Genomic DNA, 25,701 nt, shown 5'->3' with positions numbered 1-25,701 from the left:
TATATATGTATCAATCTATCAATTGTTTGTTGTAAGACTCAGATAATTATTTTTTTTAAAGCGAGACATTTTAAATGAGAATAATAAAGAAAAGTATTTCCTTGTCCCCCCCTTTCCCTGTTAATGCCCTACCTGCCCCCCTGGCAACACTTTGCTAGATCCGCCCCTGCACAGTTACCATCTGTCAGCTACTTAGAAAAGGATCCTGGTGTTATTTGTCTCTCAGAAACAGCTCATAACTTCCCTTCAACTCATTCATGTCACCTAAAAGGTAAACCTGTTTCTCCATCAGCTGTTCAGCTCTGATGATTCAGTAAGGACATCTCCTGGTTTCATCTTCATGTTTCCCTCTCACCAGATAACCAAACTGATATCATGACCAGCAGCTTTACAGCTGTGGCTCCAGCAAACATCAGCTGATACTAGCAATTAATATTAAATAAATTCTAACAACAGCTGATCAAGCTTAAACGTGCTGCTGTTGTTTAACGCGACATCCGCTGGTTTCCTCTTTCTGGCGCAAAGTGGGCGATAAATAAACAAGAGAGAAAAGCTAATCAGCTGATCATTGATCAGTTTCGTGATTGAAGTAGAAACAGGAGAGAATGAGAGAAGAAGAGGCAGCTGTGCAGCTTCAGCTTCGTGTCTTTTTCATTGTAGCTGAAGTCCGGGACAAACTGTGTTCCTTTTCACCTCAGTACGAAACGCGTAATATTTTCTCTGAATACCAGACGATTCTGTTTTTTTACGGGACGGTTGGCAACTCTAATAATTAACCGTATGAACAAAATAAAGTTCAACATCAGTAACATAGCACCCACCCAGCTGTATAGAAACTCCGTCATGCTAGCTAGCACGCAGTACGAAAATGTCAGCATACCGAAAATAAACTCCACCTAAACTTGGTTTATATCTGACCCAGATAGACTGCAGGTCATAACTTCTTACCTGAAGTTCAGTTCACCTGACACGCGGACCGGCGGCCGCTTGGGTCTCTCCTCTTGCCTCCCTTTTCTTCATCCACCTGCTGGCTTCCACCACTTGCTAATGTTATTGAATCTGTGGAAGCTCCGCGATATCCACCACACGGCAATGAGTAACGAGCCTATCTAAATCCTAGTAACGAGTAACGCGTTCCTGGTTTTGGCATAATAACTAGTTACCGTGCTCGTTACCACAATAATAACGTAGTTACTGTAACGCGTTACTTAATAACGCGTTAGTCCCAACACTAGTTATGATGGTTTGTTATGTGTCAGTATTTCATTTAGAATAAAGTGTTTCTGTTAACAGAGGCGTGAGATCCTGGGCCATATAGGAGTAACAACATGACCATGCAGTTCTTGTCTGGCATTCTCCATTCACTCTTTCCGTTTAACATTGCACGTCCTGCACTTCCTACAGTGCCTGCTTATCAAAACCTATTATGAAAGCCTGCAGCACCCCACCCTTTAAATCCCCCTGGAGACGAGTCTGTCAGAGAGTTTTGTCCCAGTCAGTCAGCGCTCGAGCTGTAGCAGTTGTACTTGTCATGACACGAAGCCACAGAAATGTGCTCTTTGCGTACTGAAACGGTTGTATTCATAGATTGTTTCCAAACTGCTGCATTAAGAACAAGAACACACATTTCAACTTAAGGTTAAACCTGCCATCTGCAGGTTGAAATAAGTACTGCAGCTGCAGCCTGGTGGAATAACATCAATTATGCTGATAGTGCACATGTATGAATAAATAAAATGCATGTTTACATATTTTGTATTTCTTTGTTATATTATTTAAATATTCATGCTTCGAGAATATATACATTATTTATAAATCAGGTTGCCCTTTTTTGTGTTTTCTTTGTGTTATATCTTGTGTTTATCTTTATCTAGATTTTCATTTCAAGGTTTTATCTTTTACATTGTGTGTATATGTGTTTGTGTGTTTGTGCTAAAGGAAGAGGAGGCTGACGAAGTCATGATGGCCACAGCAACATCATTGTCCAGTCACAGGTTCCCCCCTGGTGCTTATTCACAGAATTACAACCCCCGCTATGCTGACAACACCTACAGCGCTCCTTTTGTCGGAGATGCTCATGAAGAAAACCCAGAGAGCATCTTGGACGACCACGTGCAGCGAGTCATGAAGACCCCGGGCTGCCAGTCGCCGGGAACCGGCCGTCATTCTCCAAAGTTGCGCTCACCAGACGGTTTCCCAGGGATAAAAGGGATTGGGCTGCCAGGCCAGAGTAAACATCCATCCAGGCACGGTTTCAAGGGAGAAACTAGCCACTTGTACCACCACAAACACCATAGCCACCACACAAGCGTGGGCAAGCCCAAAGAGCAGGTGGAGGCTGATTTAGTCACGCATGTGCATGGGAGCTTTCCCTGGAGCATCGAGTCAAGTCATTACGGATCAAAGTCTCGCAGCTATGCAGACGGCATGGGATCCAACCCCATGGACTATGCAGGATATATGTAAGGAACAGACTAAGAAAAACTGAATTCGCACATGAAAAATACCTGTTGTTTTCTACTTATCTGTTATTTATTTTCTATTTTACAGCGGGAGAGGTGGCACCCAATGTAAAAGAGCATTCAAGAGAGGTGAGGAATTGCGGCCTTACGACATGCCGGGGCCTGGAGAGGAGATGGAGAAAAACCAGAAGATCCTTTTGTGGCTGATGGAAGGACAGAAAGAAATGGTTCAACATAAGAGAAGCCCATATGGGTCAGTGATTACCTTTTAGTAGAAATTTTTTTTCTTTTTTTAATTAAATAAAACTAAAACATTTTAGGCATGTGCTCATGCCGCTACATCACCAGTGCTTTTGTGTTCTTGGTTTAAAATATTGGTTCTTCTTGCTCGAGTGTTTTTTTTAATATAAGATAAGCATGTTTCCTTATTTTAAGGAATAAATCCCTGATGTGTTTTTCATCATAGGAGTACCACTGGGTCCAAAAGGACTGTTGGACATGAAGGATCCCGCCTGGGCTCAACAGAGCGGTCAGGGTCGATGCATCCGTGCATCAGTGGCCAGCTGCGGAACAATGTGCATCCATCTCACCCTTTCATCCAGGATCCCACCATGCCGCCCAACCCAGCTCCCAGCCCCCTCATTCAGCTGGAGGAGGTTTGCCGGCGACTCGAGGAGGAGAAGATGAAGTCTGGAACATTGCAGCCTAAGCAAAGGTAAAAGAACAGATATGACTCATGTCCACTTGTTTAGTTCTTCAGTTTTTCCAAAGAATATAATATTCTGCCATATCTGTAACCTGCTCTGTCGTACTTGTGACATTTGCTCCCCTCTTCAGCTCTGGGAACTAAGTCATTGCTGGCTGTCAGCAGATATAAATCTCAGATATATTGTGAAATACTGAGAGATTTAAAAGGCACAGACAAGCTTGTGTAAACGGTTCGAAAAGGGTTTGAATGTCACGGATTGTAATTTATTAGTTAAGCCACAGAAGGGAAAGCCAGCCCTTTCCCTGTTATCTAGTGAAAAGCTTTAGCCCGTGCACCTCTTTTTTGTGTAAGCTGGTCTATGTCTAACCACTGGGGTTTTTTGGTCTCTCAGGTATGTGCTGGAGGTGATCCAGAGGGGTCGCACAGCAGTCAGGCCCGCACAGTTCCCTCAGCTCAGCGTTGTACCTGCAGTTTCAGACAGTGAGCTCTCCGAGCCCGAGTACGTCCACTGTGTTCCACAAATAGCTTTTAACATTGTATGCGACATGTTAAGTCAGTGGAAATTAATGGACAAATAGCACATTTTACGCACTTTCCTGCAGAACTGCCTTTTGCAGTGTTGTTACTGATTTAATAACAGTGGTTTTACTGTTAACTTCATGTGGCAGCCAATGGGAAGAATATTTTCATGGTATAAGGTTTATCATTTCCTCAGCTGCTCATAAATAAATTGATCAGACTTGAAGGCTGAGAACATCAGATTTTTTGGTGATTAGTTTCTGTGAAGACCGCAAAAAACATTAGATCACAGAGGAAGTAGGAGTGTATGTTTTCTGTGTTCCCGGAGTGGCAGACTAGCTAGAGTATTATAGAAAGGATCTGTTTTTGATGTTATTTGAGAAACACGTATTTCTGTTTGATGTCTGACTGCCTGATAGCTGCTTAACAGATGAGGAAGAGCATGAGAACTGCAGATGAAAGAACGATTACGTGACACCACCAGTGGGCGAATCCTCCTGTTAGATTTGCGAGGACTGGGATTCATTTACTGACCGGACCTTTCCATAACTCCAGTACGCACCTCTAAAAACATTACTTAAAGATGACAGAAAAAATTGGAATACAGAAAATATGAAGGATAATAGGCTAATAATAATAATAATAATAATAGTATTTAGGAATATAATTATATATAATTCTAAATTATAAATATATAATTTCTGATACTTTTGGTGAGAGGGCTGGGGGGTATACTGGAAACCCTGCATCGCTGGCAGTATAAAAGCTGGGCGTAGCCACTGTTGTCACTTATTTTCTTGTAAAGCGTTTTTGTCATCACCATCTTAATATTTTGAAACTGAACTTGTTATTCACGATTCATTAGCACATGAGCATAAACTGGAGAATCCTCCAGTCCTTTTGGACAGGCCATATTTTACAAAATGAACTTTATTCACTGTGACCCAAAATGACGGAGCCTCTAAACCTGAGGTGTCAAACTCATTTTACATTGCGGGACACATACAGCCCATTTTGATCTTAAGTGGGCCGGACCAGTGAAACTCCGCCTTCCTGTCAGTGTAAAGAAGTTCCATGTCCGTTTTTCTACGTGATAATGAAAAGGCTCCTGCGACAAATGAAGAAATCTGTCAGCATGACTCTTTGGACTTAAATTGTAAGAAATAAATGTGTAAAATTACAAAACAAGTTCTGTTAGCTCATTGCCCAGACTGTCCTTTTTTTTTCAGCTGTAGTCGTAAAAAAATGTCTATAGTAGATAGTGAAAAGCAGAAAATATTCTGTAATTTGATTATTTATTGTTTAATTACTTTGTGTAGTATGAATGGCCACAAGGGAGGTTTTTATCAATAAGAAAAGCTGGAAAAAATATGAAAATACAGTTAAAAGTCCAAAATGTCTGCTTGTGCTTGTTTGTGGTGAGCAGCAGATCAAACAAGTTAAGACACTGAGCCACTGCTCTGTGCTACATGCAGATATTCCTGCATCTCTGCCATTCAAAGACACTTTGTATATAGTTTATTTTATGTAATATTCAGTATTATAAATTAAGTTGCTTTCAACGAAGTGTTTTTATGCATTTTCTCCTACTATGGAGAACACACATGAGGTTTAAGGCCTGGACATGTTTGACATCTTTTGTCCTCCACGGTGGAAAACGACTCAAAATAAAAACTGGAATCACTTTAGGCATCTCCTAATTTAATAAATTCTGCAATCAGCTTTGCAGTCTCCAATATCACTGAAATGCACCTTGATGATCACTTTTGAGTTTACTTCTGTGTACCTGGCCTGTATGTCTATACTGGATGGCTTCAGAACGTGTGCCCCCCTTTCTTGTTTCCCATAAAGGTACGATCACAGTTGGTCTTTGCATGTGATTTTGCGAATGGTGTGCCCATCAAAATAAAGTCCCACTCCTTCCTGGATTCTCAGCAGGGCTGAAGATTCGGCTCACACATACCAATGGGCCATTAATAATTGACATATGAAATTATCTCACTCGCCTGATACAATTATATCCGGCCCACGGGCCATATGTTTGACACCGCTGCTCTAAACTTATCAGGAAAGTGTTGACTGAGGCCAGAGCTGAGAGCAGTTTTGCCTCAGATTTCTACAGATTCGATTTTCTTCACTTTTCAGACTCAGAAGCCTTTATGCTCTTTGTGCTGTGTACTGTTATTAGATTATTTGAAGTGTCTTATTAAAGAAGCTTAAAGGCTTGGTTCTCACAGAAATTCTGCAGTCATAAGTATCTTCTCTCTAATCTTTCTGTGATTTATAACTAGATTTATGGATGTTTACTTGAGGGAGCATATTTGAGGTGGATAATGACATCTTTGGTAAATGTGACACCGAATCCAAAAGCATGCATGTCGTGTTTGCATGACCAGCTGTGACTCACAAGGATGAGGATTTTGGAAGCAAATTGTGATTATCAGGCTTAATTTGCATCCGCAATTCTTGCAGAAAAGAGAAAATCATGCGGCAGAGATGTATTTATATGAATGCATCAAAACCAATGTATGTATCCTATTATGAAAGCTGTGTGTTTAGATCGATGGAAAAACGGCCACCTGCATTTTGCCATCTGTTAGAGGCCAGATGGATGCGATGCTATGTAAATGCACTCCCACAGTAACGTGTTGACTAATGATAGCTGTTTATTCATTGACATCTCTCAGCTGTGATTATTGGCCTTGATTCATCATGACATCGCAGGCTATAAATTGCGGACAAAAATCAGTTTATATCTGAAACTTTCTGTAACTTGAATTTAGTTTGTTAAAAAATAGACAAAGTTATACCATCAAGTTTGTAGCAAAAAAAAGCCTTTCCAATCCATGAATTTGATTCGTCTTTTTTCTGCTGTTTCAGTAACTTTTTGTCACAACTGTCACTCCTCTAAGTCTCAGCAAACTCTATTCAAAGTGGACTTTTTCCCTCTGTGTGTCTTTTAAGTGAAAAATGTTTTACATAGCTTTGGACATGAGAAAACTTCAAATGTTCTATAAAAAAAAAATCTCTCTTTACTCTTTTCAGACATAAAGCTACTAAAAAGCAGCCATGTGAAAACATTACTGTGGCGTACTACTTCTGTGAGGAGCTGATACCTTACAGGACTTCTGTCAAAGGGAGGGTTGTCACGCTGGGCCAGTTCAAAGAACTGCTAACAAAGAAAGGAAATTACAGGTGAGAGACTCACGGTGCTACTGGGTAACATGTGCAGTGTCTTCTGGTATCAAAGAAAGTCAAGTTGACCTTGTATTATTTTTTTTCTCTTTTTAGGTATTATTTCAAGAAGGTAAGCGATGAGTTTGACTGTGGGGTGGTGTTTGAAGAGGTACGTGAAGATGACGCTATCCTGCCCATCTTTGAGGAGAAGATCATTGGCAAAGTGGAAAAAGTTGACTAAATTTTAAAGAGGAGAGAGCCGAGTAGCCAGCGTATGATGGACTGAGGAGAAAGTGGATGGTGAAGAGGAAGTGCTTTACAAAGGAGAATGGATAAGGAGGAGAGAAAAAGGTGATTCTGCAAAGATGGATCCAGAGTCAGAAGATTACAGTAGTGGTCATTGACTTCTGTATCACGGCTGCAGTGAAGTTGGACTTGAAGAAGAAAGATCTCATTTTCTTCTTGGAGTGTAATGTAGCATTGTAAAGTTTACTAGAAAAGAAGAACAAAAAGTGCTACTAATGCTACGTATTTTTGATAATGACTTATCAAAGGGTTTCCTTTCTAAAATAACTGCACTTGTAATTTTTATATGTATTGATACCAGATGTGTACAGTTTGTGTTAAAATACAGCAAAAATTTTCTATCTATTTAAGTATTTAAATTGCTACTTTTAAACCTAATTAAAGGTGAAGCGTTGCCCCTCGTGAAGACGATCCGAATCCTCGATAGGGCTGATTCTTGTTTTCTTTTTTTCATTAATTGTAAGAGCCCTCTGGATGCTAATGTTTGTGACTTTCAAAGTGCTTTTAATACTTCACTTATCAGAACTTTATTTAGAGGCATTAAATCAGACTGCTTGTTCGTTATATTATATACTACTGACTCGGTGTAGAGCTTCTAAAGAACCCATTCCTGCAACCCAGTGCAGTAATGTCACATTTTATTAATGTATTTAAAAATATATTTCAAAAATCCAATACAGAACAGATTATAATGTCTGTCTTATGGCTCAGTCACACATGAGTAAAAGTAGGACGGCAACCTTCTTGCAACTAGAAAAAACTGTCTGATTGCACTGAATTTGTTTGCTGTTGGACTGCAAGTAGTTATGGCCACAAGCTGGTCCACCTTTTGGACCACCCTCAACCTGTGGGTGACCACTTTTGATCTCCCCTGCCATTTGAACAGGGCTAAGCAGTCACGATTTGAGTTGGACTGACTGCAGTCACTCTTAGATCAGCAAAGACTGACACATATCTGCCATTTCATTTATAAATGCAGACAGACTGCAAACATATTCCAGTCATTCTGAGTCAGTCTTCCTGCCTTGCATCGTTTTGCATTAGGGGACTTGATAGGTTGTCAAGCACCCATGCTATTTTGCAGTTAAATTACTGTCCTGCAGAAACTATGTCACTATTTTTGGAGGAGTCTGTGTTTCATATCTGTGAGGTTCTGGCTGGACTGTGAATGTAAGTAGTTAATGTGAATTTCTGTGTATGTAGCTGGGAACAGATTTTCTCTTTTTGGCGATTTATTGCGTGCCAACTTGACCCCAACGAAAGTTGCTTTAAAAACGGCAACTTACTGCATCTGGTTGAAGCAACCGTTACCAAGGCAACAAGACCACAAGTTTATTGCATGTGGCTTCAATTATTTATTTTTTTTGCCACAGTCTCTCAGCCACTGTTTTCCCTGGTATAGGTGACTGTAACAGAGAACAACCATATCCTCCATACATTTCACAAACATGAGATGCTCAATATATAATCCAGTAAAACAGTAACGCAGCTTTATTGGGTTGAATTCTGGTTTATTGTAAACTGTATTTTTCTGTTTTGCTGTATCTGGCATGTAAGTGTGGCTTATTGCTATGTTCTTTAAGACTTGTCCACTACATTGCTTTTATCCTAAATTAGACTTAACAGGTGAAAATGGATGCAATAATAGTGATGAAAAAGTTGTGATTAAAAATTCCAAAGTGAATACCTATGCAACTTGGTTTATAATTTTGGTTACTTAACAACAACAACAACAACAACAACAAAAAACATTAGGTGTTTGTGTTTTTTAAGTCAACATAAGCACATTAAATAGAAAAAAATATATAATTAAAGAGTTCACATAAGAACTGTCAGGCTATAAAAAGTCAGTATCAATAAATTAAATAAAGCCAACATTTGAAACGGCACGAGATCTTTAAAGGTTTTGCAGATTTTTCGTTCTAATTATTTATTGACTTGTGTAAAACTACTATTGCCAGTTAAAATTCTAACTTTTGCTTGTTTGAGGTAAACGAGTTTTAATGTTTTTTTAAGTTTGAATTTTTAAGTTTTAATTATAGAATATTTGGACATCTTGATGCCAAAAAGCATCTCAATATCAATTTCAAGTTTATTTTTTGTCTTTTCAACTTTGAGGTCCTTAGTTGGCTGGTAAATTAATAAGGGACTGCACTAAGAGCTCATGTCTACTCGATAGCCTTTTCTAGCTTATAACAGTCACATATTGTGCCTGACAGGACGTGTTTGACCTTTAGTAAATTTGTGAGGGACACGTTAAACCAAAGAGGAGGAAAAGGAGGCAAATGCTCATAAATGTTAAAGTCTTATTTCCAAAATAGCTGTAAGTGAAAGCCTACAGCATTGATTTGATTTCAGCAACTTGTTTCAAAAAAGGTGGGACAGTTTCATAATATACAAACATGTAAAATGTATTATCCAAGTAACAGGGTTTAAAACATTTAGGCTTTAATATATTTGAATAATACGATTTTACTACAGTAGTTATGGTGTTTTTCCACCTGTTTGTATTATCTGACTTTTTCAATTTGACACCAGGTTTATACTGAAATATCTCACCCAACAAAAGTCAGCTAGGGTATCTAAGGTGACATTAAGATTCGAGGCCTCCATGTTTTATTTTTTCTTATTTTCTGTTCTTCCTCATTGTGCTGAAGCAGTGTGCTATAATGAGTGTGCATTCCTTTGTAATGGAAAGACCGGTGGGCCTTGAATTCAAAGTGCTGTATTGTGTGCGCTGTTGCGTAGAACCTTGTGTAAAGAATGCCTGCTTTTTTTTCTTGACATGCTGCTTTTTTTAGATTTCTAATTTAAGTCAGTTTAATATATGAAGTGCATTAGCCTTCTGTTGTCGTTTGCCTGGTAAATTGTGCATTTAACAAATTGAAATTCCCATTTATTATTTCTTTTAAAATATCAACTCTATCATCAGTCTTACTGTAAAAGTCCCAGAAGTGAACTTCTCTTATTTAAGATCAGTATGTGCATAACAAACAGCAGAGTGCCTTTATTGCTATGCTAATGATGTCTTTAGTGTAACTTTCAGAGGGATATGGGGACGAGCTTTAATTTTGCATTGCCATGAGTTTAGTTCAGTATTTGTAACAGTTCCACCTTTTAATGTAAATATGTAAAACTTAAATTGCCCCTGACCAGCAGCCCAATCATCACATTCAGTACCTTGGACTGGTTTCTGTTCAATGACTGGCATGGGAACCATTCGAGGTACCAATAAATACTTGCAATAAAAAAGCACTTGTGTTCAATACAAATTGTTCCGCTGCATCTTTATTTGCTGAACTGGTTACATAGTAGTGAGTGTTGTGGCACAATAAAATTTGTAGCCGTGCTAGGAAATTTAAAGGTTTTGTCAACACCCCAAGTGCTTTTGGTCAGATGAGTTGAAGCGAGAGCTCTCTGGGCATAGAGACGCTACTTACATTCGTCATTGCTTTGTCTTCCAACATGACAGTGACCCAAAACATATGTCGCTCCCGGTGAAGAACAGCCTCAAGAAGACTAGAGTGAACATTACTGACTGCCCTGCACAAAGCCCTGACTTATTTATCTGTGGGGTGAAGTGAAGGTTGAGGTCCATGCCAGAGAACCATTAAATCTGGGGGATTTGACGAAAGAAGAATGGGCTGGGATTGCTCAGGAGACGTGTGTGAGACTTGTTGAAAACTCAAATGACTGCAGGCTGTCATCCCCCCCAAAAATACACAATTGACTGTTAGCATCAGTGAGGCTAAATGTTTTTAAAAAAAGCTTTTACAAAAACTATTTAAAAAACTATTTAAAAGCAATTGGGGAATACTTTAAAAATAAATACTTCATAGGGTTGCTAAAAATGCCGTACTATTTCTATAAGAGCATTTAAAGTGCAGCACATTCTGGAGCTATACCTTAAAACAAGTGCTAACCTAGGGATAAAGTAGGCTAAGACACAGTGGTAGAGAAAAAATCACATTAGCTAATTTCTTCCTCCACCTGTATGCAGGTTGAGCTTTTATTTATTGTTAAACAATTTCATATTGTAGCTTAAATTTATGATCTTAGTGTACTGACACATGCAACTATACCAATCTGAGTCATTTAATCTTTCAACCAAATTAGGTGTTGATGGCTTTTGGAGCACTACAGTACTGCATGATACACACCACTACAGAACAATTGTGCCTTTTTTTTGGTGAGTGTGGTGGTGGTAAGAATTTTAGCATTTGACTTGTCTGTTACTTATCATTAATTATCAGGCTTCTATCTTTCATATACAACCTATGGTTGGAGCACCATATGGATGGAGTGACCTGTGACACCAATGAGCAGGCGCCCAGGATAATGATATGTAAAATGTAAACTTACTTTAAATAGCTAATTACATATTGAATATTAAAGAGACTGGATACTCAACCATCTTTTGTGGAAAAAGGCCACGGAACCCTTTGACCCCATAGTTCCAGTATCCTTTAATTATTACCCTTGGGTCAAACCACATTGATCTGTAAACTTGACCTCTATTCTGATCCCAGCCACATGTTTTTGTATGACTGTGTCTTGGAAAAAATCTGTCCACAGACATACACCACCAACCACACCTAACTTTTTGATATTTACTGCTGTAGTAGTCATCTCCAGGTCCCTATTTCACTGTGATTATCAACATGCATATATGCACAGACCCATTAGGTGAAAACAACGCTGTCCACACTGTCACTGCTGGTAATCATACCATGCTTCAGATAGCAGCAGCTTGGTACAACTGCAGTGTTTTGTTGCAGACTGTAGATGGCACTCACAGGGTGCTGGTAATAATAGATTTGCTGCACCTTATTTTTACATAACACTCATATTCTTCCAAGCGAAATGGTAAGGACAAGCATATCGGATGCTATACACGAGAAATGAACGGTGGCTCAATGTGTTTACTGAGTATAAAGAAAGTAAGGATATTGTGGATGTGAAGAAATCAGAATCTCGCTGGGAAATCCTGCTGAGCTTTGTTCACCAACATTAGAAGATTACAAGAATGGAGGATGCAAACACGGCTCAGTTCAATTCAGTTCAAAGGGGTTTTATGGGCATGAAAGTTTTATAAAGCAATATTGCTGAGGCTTTAGGACATAATTTGGACAAACATATGGATTGGAAGCTACACAACTACAGTGAAATGAATTTCTGTGCACAATTACCACTGATTCATGTGAATCGTATTTAGTGTGCATAATATGTTTACTTGTCTGAGAGAGAATGAACAGCTGAACCAGAAGATCTCCTCCCACATCTCAAACCTGGACCAAAAAGAAAAGAAAAGAAAAGAAAAGAAAAAACCCGTTTTACAAAATAACATTGAAACAAATCTCCTGCGAGGAACAGGTAGCAGGGTTGATAACTGCTCGCTCTCATTGCTAACGATGAGTTTCCTGCATAGATTACCAGGAAGTGCTGTGTTTGTCACTTTACACATAAAGTCTGATCAGCATTTTATAGAATGGAGAGTTAAATGAACATGATGCTGAGAGCAAATAAGGCAATCTCTGCTGATGCTGCCATATTGTTAGTTATGTTGCTGTGGTTTATTACCATATTTGTCTTTTTAGGTGACTAACATCTCCTGATTCAGTTATATAAACGAAAGTAATATGAATTGCATTATCAATCAGACTATTTCTATGCTATTTCTCTTTCTCTTTGTACTTTTGTCTTTCTAGTAGAAGACATAAAAAATACTATGTGTATATGCACTTGTGTATAGAACAGTATGCAAATGCTATTGTGTGTATAATGCACAATAGCATTGCAGGAGTTTTGATGTGATTATTCACCTCACCAAGAAACTACATGACAAGGCTACACTCGATCTGTCTGAGGCACTCTGACCTGAAACTCGACACTAGTTACTTCACTCTCCTCCTCCTTTGAGTCATTTTGCCCATTATTCAGTGAGTCACTGGGTTTAAATGTTAAGGAATATATAGGAATATATGTGAGTTGGTCTGCAAAGGCTGTAAGACTGTAGTCAGATGCCCTCTGTATAGAAAGTTAAGAGAAACTAGCTTCATATAAGTTAATAACATTTAAAATGTTCTGATCACTGACATAAATGCACAAAATGTGATCATGAAGTCACCATTATGTCACCAATTGAAGTGATACTGCAAATAATCAGGTAGCAATTGTAGAAATAAATATTTTGATAATGATTTCACTATCAAATAATCAGGCAAACATTTGATTTAGATTGTTTTGTCATTGATTTATACAAGTTGCCTTCATTATTTTTCTGGAGTTACATGTCAGCTACTCCAGTCCTTCCTGGTTTGAGTAAAAGCAGAGTCAGAGAACAGAGCTAGTTCTAATGGATAGGTCAACAAAATAGACCCAAACACCTACTCTGACTGCATGAGGGAGAATTACATTCCTTTATATCACATTTATTTATTGTTGCAGTGGTTTAACCCTTTGCATTTAAAATGTTTTACTCCACTAGTAAACAGATTAAGGTGGTTCTTATTTTTAAGCTCTTATTTTGTTAACCATTATTTTTGTGTAGAGTTCTGTGTATTACAGTTAGTTTAGTTAACTTTTATGATCCCACTCTTAAAATACACTTATGTTCATTATGTTTATGTATTTTTAAGATTATTTTTGTCTTTTTGAGGAATAATAAAACCCACATGTTGAAAATAATACCTTCTGCCAGTATTTCCTTTGAATACTTGGGCCCTTACAAATGCAGTCCACAATGTTTAGGAACTCAGATGACAGATGACTATATACATTACACATGAGAATGACGCATCTGCAGCAAGTGAATTTTTATTTTATAACTGGATGTTGTTGAATTCAAATTTAACCCTAAGTTTGATATTTTTCCAATACCTGGGGTCATTAGAGAGAAATCAATCTCCAGATCATATTTTATTTCTTCAGCCATTTTAATTCAGATTTTAATGTTTTATTTATTTATTTATTTTTTAACATTGCCTCTTTGTCCTTATGATGTAAGATTATGCATTTTTCCATGTCTGTGGGCTAATAAATGTTGACTCACTGACTCTTGCACTGTTTTATAGTTACAAACTACTCACATTGGGTGATATAAACAGCCAAAAGAAATTAAATAAACAAAAAAAAACCCCAAAACAAACCAAAAACATTCCTTTAAAACATTAGAAGAAGTAGCACTGACCTGAAGAGGTTTTATAGTTTCTGAAAAAAGGAGCTGTAAAACTGCAACTGCAATATGTTTGTATCCTTAAGCAACCTCTAACACAAACTGCAGAGTGGTTTCCAAAGCAACCATAAAACCAACACAGACCCTTTCAAGGTTGTCAGTGACGTAAGTATAACTTTCCTTGAATCATTTCCAACCTAAGAGGGCTAATTTGTGCATCTTTCTGGCATGAAGCATTATCATTCACTAAAAAAGACACCCACAGTGATCCCACTTTGTAGCTACGCATTTAGTCAACTGCAGGTAAGAGGTGTTTTTTTCTATTAAAGCATTGTTCCATCAGGAATAATACACTAATTGTCTACAACAAAGAAGCTGCTGAAAGTGTTGACACTTTTGTCAACTTCAGCCTGACATACAGAAGGCAGAAAAGACCACAGGTGTAAAATACTTTTCACAATAACCTTTTTTTTGTGACAACAGCTATTGAAAAATTCTGGCAGTCACCAAAAAAGTGCGGATTTGTGTGTGTGTTTGAGATTCTGATTTAAAATATGCTTCTCTACGACCTTATATGACATCGTTAAATGAAGTTACACCACTCTCTCTATATACGGTCATTGGCCACTATATTAGGCACACCATTTCAATTGCTCATTAAGATAAATTCAATGAATTCTGGCACATAAACACGCTGAAGTTGACCCGTTAAAGTGCAAACCGAGAACCAGAATGGAGAAGAAAGATATTTAAGTGATTCTCAATGTGGTATGCATCTGTAGGTTTAGAGAGAATGGTCTGAAAGTTAAAGAGAAAATAAAAGATAAAGAGAGTATCGATTCCTGCTGCAAAATCTGGATTATACAGTCAAATTTGGTGTAAACAACCTGAAACCGTACATCCATCCTGCCTCATATCCATGGTTCATGTTGCTGGTTGTGATGTAATAGTGCGGGGAATATTTTCTTATCACATTTTGGGCTGTTTAGTATCTCTCTCTCTCTCTCTCTCTCTCTCTCCCTATATATATATATATGTATGTATATATATATGCAATGTTGCAATGCAACATTGCATATATAGAACTACCAGAAGGCAACATTGCAGACATAGAGGACAGTTACAAGTACCTGGGGATCCCGCAGGTGAATGGGAACCATGAAGAGGCCGCTAGAAAGGCTGCAACCACCAAATACCTGCAGAGGGTCAGGCAAGTCCTGAGGAGTCAGCTGAACGGTAAGAACAAGATCCGGGCCATCAACACCTACGCCCTGCCCGTGATCAGGTACCCTGCTGGGGTAATAGGCTGGCCAAAGGAGATAGAAGCCACTGACATAAAGACAAGAAAGCTCCTTACCATGCATGGAAGTCCAGCACCCTGAGGCTGTACGCTAAGCGGAAGGAAGGGGGCCGGGGACTGGTGAGTGTCAGCACCACAGTCCAGGATGAGACAACGAACATCCAAGAATACATTGGGAAGATGGCCCAACTGACCGAGTGCTCAGTGAATACCTCAGGCAGCAGAAACCCAAGAAAGAGGAGGGAGACGAGGAACCATCATGGAAGGACAGGCCCCTGCACGGTATGTACCACCGGCAGATAGAGGAGGTGGCTGATATCCAGAAATCCTACCAGTGGCTGGACAAAGCTGGACTGAAAGACAGCACAGAGGCACTAATCATGGCAGCACAAGAACAAGCTCTGAGTACAAGATCCATAGAGGCTGGGGTCTATCACACCAGGCAAGACCCCAGGTGCAGGCTGTGTAAAGATGCACCAGAGACAATCCAGCACATAACAGCAGGGTGCAAGATGCTAGCAGGCAAGGCATACATGGAACGCCATAACCAAGTGGCCGGCATAGTGTACAGGAACATCTGTGCCGAGTATAACCTGGAAGTCCCAAGGTCAAAATGGGAGATGCCCCCAAGGGTGGTGGAGAATGACCGAGCTAAGATCCTGTGGGACTTCCAGATACAGACGGACAAAATGGTGGTCGCTAACCAACCAGACATAGTGGTGGTAGACAAACAGGAGAAGACGGCCGTAGTGATCGATGTAGCGGTTCCGAATGACAGCAATATCAGGAAGAAGGAACACGAGAAGCTGGAGAAATACCAAGGGCTCAGAGAAGAGCTCGAGAGGATGTGGAGGGTGACGGTAACGGTGGTCCCCGGGGTAATTGGAGCACTAGGTGCGGTGACTCCCAAGCTAGGCGAGTGGCTCCAGCAGATCCCGGGAACAACATCAGAGATCTCTGTCCAGAAGAGCGCAGTCCTGGGAACAGCTAAGATACTGCGCAGGACCCTCAAGCTCCCAGGCCTCTGGTAGAGGACCCGAGCTTGAAGGATAAACCACCCGCAGGGGCGTGCTGGGTGTTTTTATATATATATGTATCCTTATGGCTGCTATCTGCATTTTATTGTGCCATTTCACAAAGATTAAATCATCTCAAAACAGTTTCAGTCAAGTGGAGCATCTGTGGAAAGTCGCTAAATAAGATCATGGATGTCTAGCCAGAAATTTGCAGCGACTGAGTAATGCATATCTATCTATCTATCTATCTATCTATCTATTGTACAAATACTCAAATGACAGAGTGTCTGTTTGGAGGTCAGTAGATTACAATGCTTTGCTTTTTCTTGAGTTGTCGACACCAGAATAAGCTGCTCCTGCTCCTAGAGGGAATAAAACGTGTATAATAAATATAAATATAATAGTATAATATCTCACTGACTAAGGAAAAGCATGCACTTGTTCAGTCCTAAAATATAATTTGATACATTGCATTGAATAATGCCTTTTTCCCTGATATTTATATATATTTGCAACAGATTGATACTATAATGTAGTCTCTCTTGTTCCGACCTTCCATTAATGATTCAAATAGCTGACAGTGTCTTTGTTGCACTTTATTATCCATGATGTACTTACCATTGTGAACCTAACAAATCTTTTAGATCGCTCAGCAGACATCTGCAGCTAAGTCTTGAGTGTAATGCCTAATGTATTTACAACATCTTTACAACATTCCAGTGTACTGACTGGTTTACCACTTCATTGATTCATTAGTAGCTTTCATTCAAAATGCAACATTGCCTGTAATCCCTCTGGCTTTGTCCTTTATTTTCACTGAAGCAGTAGTCTCTTGGGGAACTCCTCTGGCATGCTGCATGTGTTTGTTAATATCTCTTACTCCAGCAGCAAAACAGTAATTAACAACATACAGCAGCAAGTGAACACAGTTAAAAACCAAATTGATTTTTCTGTCCCTGTGGAAGAGAACAGATATGGACTGTTGAGTTTCTAACCTAGGAGTCTCTTGCTGGAAAAGACTGCATGTTAACATGCTGCATTTGGGAAACTCTCCTTCAAAACTAGAAAAATTTGCATTTCCTGCGAAAATGCAGTGTGGATGCTTTAAAGCTGAAGCTTTCTGCTGAAACTAGCTGAAAAAGCTGAAAAGTTACAGAAATTGTAAAAACTTTGCAGAAGCAAAGGAACTTTGCTAAAATGTAGTAACTTAGCAGAACTGCAATATCTTAGAGGAAACATAATACTTGGCAGAAATACAATAGCATAGCAGAACTTAGCAGAAATATTGTAACTTACCAGAAACACGATAACTTCTCAAAAATACAAGAATTTAGGAGAAATAGTATAAGATAACAGAAAGAATATATTTAGCCAAACATTCTTAAACATTACAGAAATACTATGATTTAGAGAAACAGTAAAACATAGCAAAAATGCTGTAATTTGACAGAAATACTACATTTGGCAGAAATACTATATTTAGCACAAATCTTATAAAATAGCAGAAATAGTATGATTTAGCACAATAGTAATAACTTAAATAGAAAAATTGGAAAAGCAAAATGGACAGCTGAAAAAATGCTGAACATGCTAAGGGTCCCTCAAATATACTTGTTAAATGAAAAAAATCGGCAAAAAAAAAATGTAACAGCCACACAATCACAAATATGGACACATATGGAAACACACATGCACAGAGAGACACACACACAAGATCCAATTCAGTCAACCAGTCTAAATATATTGAATTTGAATCTTATAATGAGATGATCCCATAAAAAGGCTTTCTCTCTCTCTCTCTCAGTCACACACACACACACACACACACACACACACACACACACACACACACACACACACACACACACACACACACACAGCAGCAGCAGCAGCAAGTGAACAGGCGCTGTTAACAGCATGTTTCTAGGTCAGTCAAACAGCTGTGAGCTTCTCAATTTGAATCCACCAATCAGAGAGGCTGTGTGCTTTTCCCCGCCAAAACTGGTGCACCAAGTGCAGGCTTTTACAGCACAGAGAGAGACAGGATTTTTGCAGTGTATTTCTCATAGTGAGGACCAGAGGCGGAGCCAGACATTGTATACACCCAGGGCTTAGCCCGAAAGAGTAATACGCGGGGGGGGGGGGGGAGGCGTGGTAAGGGTAGGTAATGACATAAAAACTGCTGTGAAGTTGAAGATTTATTAGGATGTGTTGTAAGCTTTTAAAAAAAAACTTAGTATGAGAAAAAAAATATCACATATGCAGCTTAAAAATAGTTTTTTACTTAAACAGCAAGGCAGAACGAAATTAGGGCTGTTTCAAGATACATGGACTAAACCCCATTTCAACCACACCCAGAACTGATCCGGAATGAAAACAGTAGAATAACAGTTCAAAATCAGGACTACTTTAGGACTTAACCAACAAAGAATCAAAATCAAAACTAGATGACAGTAGCACTGAAAATCATCACAGATCTGCACTACACTGACAACACCTCTTTATTGTGGTAACATGAGATTGTATCTTCGAGGCTTGAGTTTTGCAAACCTATCAGTGACATTTTCAGGATCCACATTATCCAGGTACTCCTTTTCAATAGATAATATGGCCAAATCATTCAGCCGCTCTTGTCCCATGGTTCTCCTTAGCCACATGTGGAGACGACGCAAGGCACTAAAAGAGCGCTCACAGCTGCAGCTACTGACAGGAATGGTTAGTGCAATTCTAAAGATGACCTTCAGAGTTGGGAACATGTCCTCGTCAAGCAAGTGGAAGGCAGTTGTGATGTCGCAAATGTCCTCTTTTTCCATTTTTCTTTTCATGAAGTTTTTTGCCACAACAAGTTCTTCAGGCTTTATCGTCACATGGTAGTGTGCCGCAATGGGTTTTAAGGCATCTTCGGAAAGGAATGTTGGGGAGGATGGATTGCATGCCTGAATGCCCTCCATTATTTTCTGTCCTGCCCCAGAAAATCTGTCTGCTAGCTCCTGCAACATTCGGTCCAAACAAGGAAAGAATATCTCGTACCTAAACTCTGCTGAGCTTGTGAGATTTGGTGTTGCACCACAGCTGGACTCAAGTACAAATCCTTCGAGTCTTTTCTGTTTGTGTCGTGCCCCCTGAGGAATCTGGATGTTGTAGCTTCCACAAATGTCCATGGCCTTCTCAAATATTTCCTCAGCAGCAGCCTCTGTGCGCAGTTTACATAGTGTATCAACTACCGACATCTTGTACTCCACAGCTTTGCCCATGTCTAGCCTTTCTCCCTGCAGGTAGCGGTGCAGGCCTTCAGTGATGCCAAGCAGCTGTGAGAACATGATTAACATGTACACAGTCTTGGGTTTTGACAGCTTGGACAAGATCCCTTTAGCAATAGGAGTGTTTGTGGCTTCAAGAGTTGCTAAAACTGCAGAAATGTTGTTGAGAAGGGCTTTGATGGAATTTACTTGGCAGGCCCATCTTGTGTTAGAGAGCTGAACAAGCTCAGATGCAAACAGTCCGAGGTCCTTTTGCAGTTCCTTAAACTTTGTGTGGTTTACCAGGGAGGTGTTAAAAAATGTGTAGACATTTTCCAAAAGTCCAAAGAAGTCAGAAGCAGCTGGAATAGCCTTGCATGTATGGCAAAGGACAAGGTTGAGCTCATGTGCATAGCAGTGCACATATACTGCTTCAGGGTGTCTCTGTCTAAAACGGGCCTGCACACCACCCACAGGACCACTCATGACAGATGCCCCATCATAGGATTGAGCAACACAAAATAAGTCACTGAGCGTGTGATACTGCAACAGCTCCTCAATAGTGTCTGTAATGCACTGTGCATCAAACCTTTCTAGTTTCCGTAGACCAAGAAAACATTCTTTGACATGGCCTTTACATGACACAAAACGTACACACACTGCAAGCTGTTCCGTGTGCCCATCTCTAGCCTCATCAGCCATAACAGAGTACATCTTAGTTTCCTTGATCTCTTTAACTATATTTCCAGTTATTTCATGCGAAATACTGGTTATCATCTCATTTTGTGAAAAATGAGACAGATAGGTAGCATGTGAGACAGGACTGTAATTTTTCAAAAATGGATCAAATGTTTTCAGCAGCTTCATGCACTCAAGGAAGTTCCCTTGATTATGACTGGTGGATTCCTGCTCATCGTGACCACGGAATGGTATTCCTTGTTTTCCAAGGAAACTTGTTACAGCTAAGATCCTGTGGAGATACTGTCGTCTCTCTGAAATCTCTGCTGCGCTTGCTGATCTAAGTTGTTCAACAACGTCACCTTGGTTTCTTGTGGTCTTAAAGCTGTGCCAGCAGATCATAGAAGACGAATGGCTGGAACTCTTTTCGTGCTCCCTAAAGGCATTTAAAGCCCTCTTCCAATTGCAGAACCCTGAATGACTGAGGCCATCTTTTTTTAAAGTATTCTGCTTCCCAAAAATGCGACATGAAAAACAGAAAGCCAAGTTCCTCACAACAGAATACTCCAGCCATGTAAACTGTTCAAACCAACTCTTATTGAACGCCCTCTGCTGGCCTCCAAACTGGCTCAGCGGATATTGTGGGAGGACATTTTGTCTCGGACCACTTTCTAGAGTTCCTAAATCATCTCCTGCTGCTCCTTCCAGTAAACCTCCTTCAGCTGTCCTTAACGATCCACCTGCTGCTTCCTGCTGTGATGCTGTTGTGTTTTGGTTTTCTCTTGCTTTCCTGATTTCCCCTGACCTCTCTGAATGATCAGAAAGAGAATCATTACTAATTAATGATCCCTCCGTATTTGTCTTTGTGAGTTACAAGTTTGTGCCATATTATTTTGTATTCTACCAAAGTACTCTATTTAGATTCAGAAATGTTTATATAACTAATTAGCCTTGTTGTGCAAATAAGTCTGCATAACTTAATAAATATAGAATTTGAAAAATAACAAACCTAAAAAGATACACTAGGTACGAGATACGTGTTCTGATGTTTTGGTGAACAACCATTTGACTAACATGTCTGTCTCACCTGGTTCTTGTTCCATTTCTCTTCTGTCCTCATTCTCCTCTCCATCTCCCTCTCTCACCCTCTCTCTCCCTCTTTGTGCTGACAATCAAACCAAACACCAACATCATCAAATATACAGTTGAAACCAGATATTTACATGCTCTTCGGATAAAAAAACAAAACAAAAAACACTTATTTAAGGTAAAACCTCAAATTAGACTAAATGTTTAATTTATATTTGTTAAATTTAAGAGTAAAGAGAGAAATTGTCTGTATTTCTTAATTGCAAATGACACCCAAAATGTATTCAAAATTGAGCCTCACTTATGGAGCTCCACAGTTCTTTTCCTGGTGTTTTGGTTGACATGTCGAGTTTCCCATGTCACAGAAACAGGCTCTGTGTTTTGCCTTATATGCATCCACAGCTGTGCCACCAATTTACTCACATGGAGTCTACGAACCAATCAGAAGCTTCTTCAGCTCAGAATGGAATCGTCTGCAGTTTTCTTATTAATTAACAATAAACTTAGTGTATATGTACTCCTACATTTGATGAAAGTGATAATAAATAGACAGATCTCTCTCTCTCTTTATTCTGACATTTAACTAATTCAAAAGATATTTCAAGTTTACTCTAAATTGATATTGTACAGTAAAAATGTTTTATGTTTTCTCCCTAAAGTGTATGTAAATATCTGGTTACAAATGTGAATATACTGCTGTGTACTGAAATCCCTCTTGTTTTGCATAGAAATATACTGAACAACATACAAAGCATAATATATAAAATAACATTTACCTGAGTTTTTTCTTTGAAAGAACCCTCTAATGTCCATTCTTATATTTCAGTACATAACTGAAACCGATTTAGTCGGGGAGGGTAAGTACTGAAAATATGAAATAAACACACGTAAGCTAACACTCTCTAAAAAATAGCATTTGTTCGGCTTTTCATTTCGCCATTTGTTGATTCACTTGAAGAGCAAGTAAAGTAATATGGGTGAAGTAATCAGTTTGACATAAATCTTTCGTGATACACCGTCACATTCACCGTCATTATCTGTACAGTATGAATGATTTGCTTTGGTACCTGGTCGAACTTCAGCTCTCTGTCTGCCTCGCTCCGTTTCTCCAACAGCGCTCTCACAGGCAGCTGCTGCCCCGCCCCCTCGCTCAGTCGCTTAGTGCCTGAGCTCGGATCATACCAATATTAGGGGGGATTCACGCACAGTCGTAAATTCCCACAGTGTGCACTATGTGTTTCAAATATTGTGTGTAGTTTTTATTACATACAGTTGTCAGCCAGGCATCTAACTATGAAAAAAATTACACTCCAAAAGACCCCGGGCTTCTGAAAAAACAACCCGGGCTTAAGCCCAGTAAGCCACCCCCACGCTCCGCCACTGGTGAGGACTCCCCTCAAACAAACAGCCATAAATTCCTAACCGTAGGGGGTAAAACGGTCATTCTTAGACCGTTTTCTTCAGAAGACATGGGAGAATCTTGAAATGTTGACCATTTCAAATAAAAATATGAAATATTATAGATATATGACATAGATGATTGATTATCTAAGAAGCCACGAGGGCCCCAATATGCAAATTTGAATGTGTCAGGCCTCAGATATGATTGGCTGGCTGGGAAGCCATGAAGGCTCCAATATGCAAATTTGAATGTGTCAGGCCTCAGATATGATTGGTTGTCCTAGAAGCCATGAATGCACTAATATGCAAATTTGAATGTGTAAGGTCTCAGATATGATTGGCTGGTTGGGAAGTCGTGCATGCCCTGATATGTAAATTTGAATATTACACTCCTCACAGAGGATTAACTCCCTGGGGAGCTGGCAGAAATATATAGAAATACTATGATTACCCAGAAATACTGCATTTAGTAGAAATACTATGTTTTAGCACAAATACTATAAAATGGCAGGAATACTATAATTAAGCAGAAATACTATATTAAGTACAAATCCTATAAAAAGTAGAAATACTGTACTATGATTTGGTAGAAAAACTATAATTAATCAGAAATACTATATTTGGCAGAAATACTGTAATCAGCACATATACTGTAACATGACAGAAATTCCTCCACTTAGTAGTAATACTATAACATAACACAAATGTTATGATTTGGCACAAAAACCATGATTTGGCAAAAATACTATGATTTAGCAGAAATACTATGATTGAGCAGAAGTACTAAGATGTAGTAAAAGTACTTTAATTTAAGAGAAATACAATTATGGAGGAGTAATACTTTAAAATGGGAGAAATATTGATACACATACACATTCACAGAGCCTAAAGGGAAGAGTATTTGTGCCATGGATTGTTAACAAGAATCTGAGGTCCATATTAGAAAAGCTGGTAAAAAGTTTTCAGAATTGTAATAAATGATGAATATGAATTAGTGGTCTGTGATAGTGTATTAATTTGTAGGGAAAAAAAAGATGTTGACCAAGGTGGAATTGAACCCACAACCTTGAACCCACGACCTTTGGGTTGCAGACCCATGTCATTACCATCTGCGCCACTGGGAAAGACACTGAGCTCCTTGAAAACAGGTTGATGAGCAGTCAGAATTAGATCGCGGTGAGAGGCAAAGAATGCCGTTTTTTGGAGTTACAAAACGTCGTGTAACTCAAAAACTAGGTGGACTAGAAGCATAATTCTTGTACTGGGTGAATCAGCGGACTTTGGTGTACTTTGACTGCAATTTTCATTGCTCTTTGTACATCCGTCGCTGAGATATGACGAGAGAAGAAAGGGCAGACCTCAGATATGATTGGCTGGCTGGGAAGCCGTGCAGGCCCTGATATGAAAATTTGAATGTCTCACTCCTCAGAGGATTGGCTGCCTGGGGACCTGGCAGAAATATATAGTAATAGTATGATTAAGCATAAATACTACATTTAGCAGAAATACTGTATTAAGCACAAATCTTATAAAAAGCAAAAATACTATATTAAGCACAAATCCTATAAAAAGCAGAAATACTATATTAAGCAATATAAATGTCCTATAAAAATCCTATAAAAAGCAAAAATACTGTACTATGATTTGGTAGAAAAACTATAATTAATCAGAAATACTATATTTGGCAGAAATACTATATTTAGCACAAATCTTATAAAATAGCAGAAATAGTATGATTCAGCACAATAGTAATAACTTAAATAGAAAAATTGGAAAAGCAAAATGGACAGCTGAAAAAATGCTGAACATGCTAAGGGTCCCTCAAATATACTTGTTAAATGAAAAAAATCGGCAAAAAAAAATATAACAGCTACACAATCACAAATATGGACACATATGGAAACACACATGCACAGAGAGACACACACACAAGATCCAATTCAGTCAACCGGTCTAAATATATTGAATTTGAATCTTACAATGAGATGATCCCATAAAAAGGCTTTCTCTCTCTCTCTCTCTCTCTCTCTCTCACACACACACACACACACACACACACACACACACACACACACACACTTACACTCACACACACACAGAGGGAGAGAGAAGCAACTTTCTAGGTCAGTCAAGCAGCCTGGGAGCTGCTGAATTTGAATCCACCAATCAGAGAGGCTGTGTACTTTTTCCCGCCAAAACAAGTGCAGCCGTTTTTACACACACTCAGCACAGAGAGAGACAGGATTTCTGCAGTGTATTTCTCATAGTGAGGATTCCTCTCAAACAAATGGCCATAATTTCCTAACCGTAGGGGCTAGAACAGTCATTCTTACACCGTTTTGTTCAGAAGAGATGGGGGAATCTTCAAGTGTTGACAATTTATCATTAAAATATGAATTATTAAAGATATTTGACTTGTAATGCACCATAACTGAGTAGAGGCGAAGCAAAAACTGCATTGACCTGCCCTCAAACAAAGCTTTGTAACTCTAAATCTATTTGGAGTATCGATATCATTCTTTCACCGTAAGAGACAGCAGGCTTTGGTGAACAGTCATGGAAATTTTCAGGTCTCTGTGGAAATCCATCAAAAAGATATGACGAGAGAAAAAATTGCCTCATTTCCAGAGT

General features: G+C 39.1%; 1 protein-coding gene and 1 long non-coding RNA gene across 5 annotated transcripts in view; one reads left to right on the top strand and one right to left on the bottom strand.

The window, feature by feature from the left end:
* The window catches only part of axin1 (axin 1), a 31,178-nt gene extending 22,314 nt beyond the window's left edge, over positions 1-8,864 (top strand). For 3 of the 4 annotated variants that reach the window (XM_039611389.1, XM_039611390.1, XM_031737410.2), the window contains 6 exons: positions 1,939-2,462; positions 2,551-2,715; positions 2,929-3,177; positions 3,563-3,670; positions 6,736-6,885; positions 6,982-8,864. In XM_039611389.1, the coding sequence (XP_039467323.1) occupies positions 1,939-2,462; positions 2,551-2,715; positions 2,929-3,177; positions 3,563-3,670; positions 6,736-6,885; positions 6,982-7,108 (1,323 nt within the window). In that variant the 3' untranslated portion in view covers positions 7,109-8,864. The remainder of the gene's footprint in view (positions 1-1,938; positions 2,463-2,550; positions 2,716-2,928; positions 3,178-3,562; positions 3,671-6,735; positions 6,886-6,981) is intronic. The other variant, XM_031737411.2, reaches the window with a different exon arrangement.
* LOC120439946 lies at positions 3,118-14,444 on the bottom strand. Its single transcript, XR_005612866.1, has 3 exons — positions 14,363-14,444; positions 12,407-12,461; positions 3,118-3,167 (listed from the first exon to the last, which is right to left on the bottom strand). It is a non-coding gene; the product is annotated as an uncharacterized LOC120439946 (long non-coding RNA).
* Between the last annotated feature and the right edge of the window lie 11,257 nt (positions 14,445-25,701).

The sequence above is a fragment of the Oreochromis aureus genome, linkage group 4 (genome assembly GCF_013358895.1).
Source record: "Oreochromis aureus strain Israel breed Guangdong linkage group 4, ZZ_aureus, whole genome shotgun sequence".
Lineage (NCBI taxonomy): Eukaryota > Metazoa > Chordata > Actinopteri > Cichliformes > Cichlidae > Oreochromis > Oreochromis aureus.
This window is presented reverse-complemented; position numbering and strand designations above follow the sequence as displayed.